This window comes from Elgaria multicarinata, chromosome 6, assembly GCF_023053635.1.
Source record: "Elgaria multicarinata webbii isolate HBS135686 ecotype San Diego chromosome 6, rElgMul1.1.pri, whole genome shotgun sequence".
NCBI lineage: Eukaryota > Metazoa > Chordata > Lepidosauria > Squamata > Anguidae > Elgaria > Elgaria multicarinata.
Window position 1 is genome coordinate 84,937,284 of NC_086176.1, and position 6,000 is coordinate 84,943,283.

The following is a 6,000-nucleotide window of genomic DNA, read 5'->3' on the forward strand; positions in this document are numbered from 1 at the left end:
GAGACTCAGTCCAGACAAGATGGAGGTACTGTTAGTGGGTGATTCATCTGTCTGGCTAGGTGATGTTCACCCTGTTCTGGACAGGGTTGCACTCCCCCTAAAGGATTGGATTTGTAGTTTGGGGGTGCTCTTGGAGGCACAGGTGAACTCAGTGGCAAAGAGCACCTTTTATCAGCTTAGGCTGATATGCCAACTGCACCCTTATCTGGACAGAGATAGCCTAGCTACAGTTATCCATGCTCTCATAACCTCTCGTTTTGATTACTGCAATGCATTATACGTGGGGCTGCCTTTGAAAACGGTCCGGAAACTTCAACTGGTACAAAACAGGGCAGCATGTTTACTAACAGGGACTGGCCAACGGGACCACCTCATGCCAGTCCTTTTCCGACTTCATTGGCTGCTAGTCCAGGTCCGGGCCTGATTCAAAGTGTTGGTATTAACATTTAAAGCCCTAAACAGCTTGGGGCCAGGCTATCTGAAGGAACGCCTCCTCCCATATGTACCTGCCTGGAACCTAATGTTATCCTCAGGGGTCCATGAGCCCCTGCCAAAGAAAATGAGCCAGGTGGCTACCAGGAGGAGGGCCTTCTCTGCTGTGGCACCCTGGCTGTGGAATGAGCTCCCTAAGGAGGTTCGCCTGGCACCTACACAATATTCTTTCAGACGCCAGGTTTTTGTTCTGCCCCAACAGTTATCAGTACTGCTATAAAGCAGTAGTGTAGATCTAGTCTTAGTTGCAAAGTTCAGCAGGGCTGCTGCCTCTCATAGCCTCATACAGATCCAGGCACAATGGTGGGATGCCTGATTGCTGCTTCCTTTCCCTCTGACGGCCTCATCAGTGACAGTTGGTAGCAGGAGGGAGGGGGATCTCAGCTGGAGCAGGATCCAGGCATGATGGAGAAGTGTCTGACTACTACATCCTTTCCCTCCGAGGGCCTTATAAAAAAATGAAATGAGGGACCTTCTCGCCCATCCAGTGGAGGCTGGTGGCAACTGATTGTGGTGGGGCCATGAATCCCTTCTGGGATCCAGTCAGAGCCAGCCAGAACTCTAAAGGATTTGTCCAAGATGCTAAACCATACCCCCAAAATTGGCTCAGTTGCCTCCGTTAGAGTTCTGGCTTGCTGTGACTGAAGCCTAGAATGGATTCATACCCCACCAGATTCAGAGCCACCAGCCCCATTGCACCCATCTGCACTAACCAAATTCAATAGTTATTCCCAGCTTAGAGAGGGTCACATTGTCCCTGCCTACTATACGACTCTTAAACATGAGGACTCTTAAACCTGAGGAGCCTGTCAGAAAAAAGAGGTGGTAATCCTAATTCAGCCACACAAATCTTTTAAGAGCGAAGCACTGAAAGCCTCTGCCTGCATGGACAAATCTAGTAGTTTTGCTTTCTCCTGTATTCAAATTTCTTCGACCTCAAATTCTTTCCAGCACCTTTATGAAGAAATGTCTGGATTTTTGTGTGTGTATAAAACAAACCGAATAAAATTCACACCCATTCCTACATCTTCATGGATGATGCCTGTTGCATCATCTGCATTGTCTAAAAACAAGATATGCTTCTTCCTTTAGAGGTATTGTTTTATACATATGCAAACACCAAGAGATCCAGGACATGTCTACACCTCAGGGTATAGAGGAAGGGAGGGGGGAGGTTCACATGCTTACCTGGGTAGGGTCTACACTACTACTTTAAAATGGTTTATAACAGTAGTGACAACTGTTGAGGCCCAGGACACACTCCTTTTGCAGTTTTTAAAATGTTTTCGAAGTGTTATATCCTGCTTGGTGTAGATCTGGCCCTGCTTCCATGTTCCTACTCTAGCATCTTGACGGCTGCGTGGTGTCCCGGAAGGAAAGAGGGACATTGCGGCTGCCATGAAAAGGTTAAAAAAGAAACATGACCAATCCCCCGCCATCCCAGGGATGGTGAAATTGCTCCCCTCCCCAATGGGCACGGACCCTCCCCGCACAGCTCCATGCCCAGCCCCACTACTCCCGGGGAAGGAGGAACGATCCGGGAGTGACAGCCACACCACCTGCACTCCTCTGGATGGTCCCGGGGCTGTGGAAATATCGGGAAATCCGCGGTCCCAGATAAACCAGGGAAAGTCCCTGGTAGTCCTGGGTTGCCCCTGGGATTCCCTGTGCATCATATGGACACACAGGGATGACCTGGAGAAGACCCCGGGATATCTGATAGGTGTAGACATGCCCCCAGTGTGGTGTAATGGCTAGAGTGTTGGACTGGCACTCTGGAGATCCAAGTTTTAGTTCACAATCAGACTTAAAGCCCACTGAGAGACTTTGGGCCAGTTGCTGTCTCTTATCTACCTCACAGGACTGTTGTGAAAATAAAATGGAATTGAGGAAGAAGACTGTGTGAGCTGCCTTGGGTTCCTTGCAAGAGAAAAAAAGTGGGATATAAATATAATAATAAATAAATGAAATAAATTAATTATTGACTAAAACTTCTGTGGGTGATCAAGGAAGATTTCTTTAAATAGTGAACAGCCCTAGGGGAAAATGCATTAACATTTATCTTCTTAATGAATTAAACTGTTGGACTGGAAATATGCTTATTACAAATCAACGAGGTGCAAAGCCACGTCATCATTTTGGTGAGACAAATACAGGCTGCAGACACTGTTGTGGCAATGGTAAATGTCACCATTTATGTTAAAACTCCCTTAAGGATTGTAGTTAACACCTGCACATGCCCTTGAGGAAATAAAAAGAAATCTCTAATGCAATTCCCACCTCTCAGAAGGTTCTGTAACCAATATGAGTCCCAGGCAGGATCTACACTACTGCTTATAATGGTTTATAACGGTTATGAGAACTGTTCAGGCCCAGGACACATTACATATACTGTTTTCATAACATTTTTAAAGTGTTATATCCTGCTTGGGCAAAAGGCAGGACAATAATAATAATAATAATAATAATAATAATAATAATAATAATAATAATTTCTTCCCTCCCCTTTTTTGCCTTTGTAGTGTCAAAAGGATCCCCAATTGGTTGATAAGATTATGAACGATCTTGATAGCAATAAAGATAACGAAGTGGATTTTAATGAATTTGTGGTTCTGGTTGCTGCATTGACTGTCGCATGCAATGATTTCTTTGAGGAGCAAATGAGGAAAAGGGGAGAATAGAAATGGTAGGTGACCTATGTTTAATTATCACTCTGCAAGACTTCTGTTATGTCTAATGGCTAATCTCATGGGACCAATCGAGATTTTGGATATTACAGAATTACTGGAAAAGTTATCCTAGGGGGCAAGTTTAGAGAGTCACCGCATCCCACTGTGGTTTATTCAACCCTTGCAGAAGCCGCCCTCACCAAGTTCGCACGCCGCAATAAGCCATGGCACCTGCCTACCATGGCTTGAATATTCATTAGGGTAGCCGACATGCACTGCAACCCAGCTCCATACGGTTTTTTCTTTTACTTTTTCTTTTTTTAAAAAGTTTGGCTGGTCATCCATATAGGAACCGGAGTGTGCAAGGAGGATTAATGCTTCCCTCCCCAACCACGTACTCCCTGGAAATCCCCCCACCCCCGCACAGCAGTTAGCAAGAGCAAAATAAACAAACAACTGTCATTGGTGCCTATGGGAAGGTGGTGTTTTTTTGTTTAGTTTGGTTTACTCTTGCTTACTACCACACACCAGAGGAGGATTTACAAGGGGGAGGTTGCAGTTGGGGCAGGACGGATTAAAATGCTCCACCCTGTGCACTGAGCCCAATCCAGATAAGAGCCCCCATGCTTACTTTTAAGAAAGTAGGGGGGCACCGTATGAAGCTGCACCCCATATATTAAATGGAATGTATAGTTTGATCCTCCGAGCCAAAAGTTCTCCAGTGAGTTTTAGGGTTAACTGGAGATTTGAACCCATATCTCCCTGGTCCTAACCCTAAACTGTACACATGGACACACACCTTCCTTTGCAACCACCTGTGGTTTGGGCTGCAATTAGTGGGTCCCAATCAATGCTGTAGGACTGTAGAAGTTCATTATTGCTTCCTATTGTCAATTACTTTAATATTATATCTGTAGGATGCTCAGTGATACTCTATCCTATGAATTTCTATGTGAATATGCCATTTTTAAAACTGGACAATTTGGGCAGAATCCAACAGGGCGTTTCTGCCCCCTGTCAATTCCCTTCTGCCCTGCCAATTATGTTGAGCAAGAGAGACCCATCACTTAATCCTTCTTTACTTGAAGCAGAAATCCCACATCCTTAGATTTTGTCTTACGGAGCCTTCACGGGATAGCAATTGACACAGCATATGCACTTCCCCCTATGTGGGCAAGCTACATATGTTTCATTTATGCACCCAGTAGATGGCACTGCAATATTCTGCAACATTGTGCAATTTGGGAAATACACACTTCTTTGATGACGGTTTATATATAACTGCATTTTCAGCAGGTTAAAAAATGATGGAAAAAAGCTGGAAAACAATGGAATTTAATACATTTGGCATAGAGAATGTGATGAAACAGTGTTCACAACCATGAATAAGGCATTCACTGATTTTCTGTAACATAATGGCATCTTTACATGTTCTTCCAAGTGGATAATTTCCTTTTTCTGAGGATGCTTTCATTGCTTAATACCTATTGCATCTCTGTTTATGTTGGCAGGTTGCAATCACCTTTTGGACAGGATGGGAGACAGCAATTTCGACCGAACCATAATTTCACCTTTTGAGTTCACCAGTACTGGTGTTTCCCTTTCCTTTCTCCTCAGCAATCCCAACTTTCCTAAGAAGATCCCCTCGGTTGTTGTTGTTGTTGTTGTTGTTGTTTTAATACTGCTGTAAGTAACTGACTGGCTTTTAAAAACCCATTTCTCCTATGAACGAACTATTTCATAAGGCTAAAAGAGTTTTAGAAGCCAGACAGTTACTTACAGAAATTGTGGAGGCAAATGGATTTAAACATGGCTCCTGTAGGTGCTGTACTTTTAAATTTGACACCACAATGCATCTTGGGTGTTGTATTGTAGGTCACTCCTAAACATGGGCAACCAATTCCATTCCAATGCATCCCGAGGAAAGGTGGAATAGATGACTCAGAGCAAAAACGTAGTTGCTTAAAAAAATGACTGTGTAGTGCCTTTACTCTGTGTGGTGGCAGTGATTTCACCTGGAGGTTAAGCACTAAGTGGCCATGTATGAATTGCCGAAAAGGAGGACAAAAGAGGACACTGATTTGCATATGCTAATTTATATGCATCGGTGCAAATTTAGAAACAATAAATATTTAAAGAGAAATATAGTACATCTCATAATAATAAGGAGGACTATGACCAGGTGACCTGTGTACCTGCCTGTTCTGTCTGTTGTTCAGGTGCTAATTGTTGATGGGTAACAGTTCTTATAGTTCATTATCTTTAAGCTGGAATTAAACAGGAAAGCCCCTCAAATAGAGGACTGCCCTCTGTAAAAGAAGACACATGGCCACCCTAGCATTCTGAGCAGATGTGGAGTGGTAAGATTGCAGCCTCTCCACATGGTACAGGCAGCTCACAGCAAGGTTTTAAAGGGCTAAACTTTTAATTGGCTAAACTTTTAAATGGCCCTTTGAATCCATCCAGAGATTCAAGTGTACCAGCAAATAGCAGCAGAACTTTTCAGTTTCTCCAGAAGCTGCAAACACAGTTGTAAGGGCACAGGGAGAATGCAACTCCTGATCAGTTCTTTCCTGGTGAGAATACTTAGCCAAACACTGGGATGAAGAGAGCAACGTCAAGGCCATGAACACCTCTTAAACGCTTCACCTCGCCAGGGATCAGATTGAGCTTAGGAACCTGAGGTAGTGGCATCCTTAATGGGCCAGAGCGCCTCATAGCACAATCATGCTTCATAGTACCCTACCAATGGCTAAGCGTTACCCAGCTTTTCCTTCTTCTTCTTTGTTGCTCACCTAAAGAAGTAAGAACATAAAAAGTGCCATGCTGGATCAGACTG

At 44.0% G+C, this 6,000-nt stretch overlaps 1 protein-coding gene across 1 annotated transcript in view; it reads left to right on the plus strand.

Moving 5' to 3' along the window:
- Positions 1–5,145, plus strand: part of S100Z (S100 calcium binding protein Z) — a 39,717-nt gene extending 34,572 nt beyond the window's left edge. Inside the window, exons 3-4 of the mRNA XM_063128647.1 lie at positions 3,015–3,178; positions 4,673–5,145. Coding sequence (XP_062984717.1) covers positions 3,015–3,173 — 159 coding nt within the window. The 3' untranslated portion in view covers positions 3,174–3,178; positions 4,673–5,145. The remainder of the gene's footprint in view (positions 1–3,014; positions 3,179–4,672) is intronic.
- Positions 5,146–6,000: the final 855 nt, after the last annotated feature.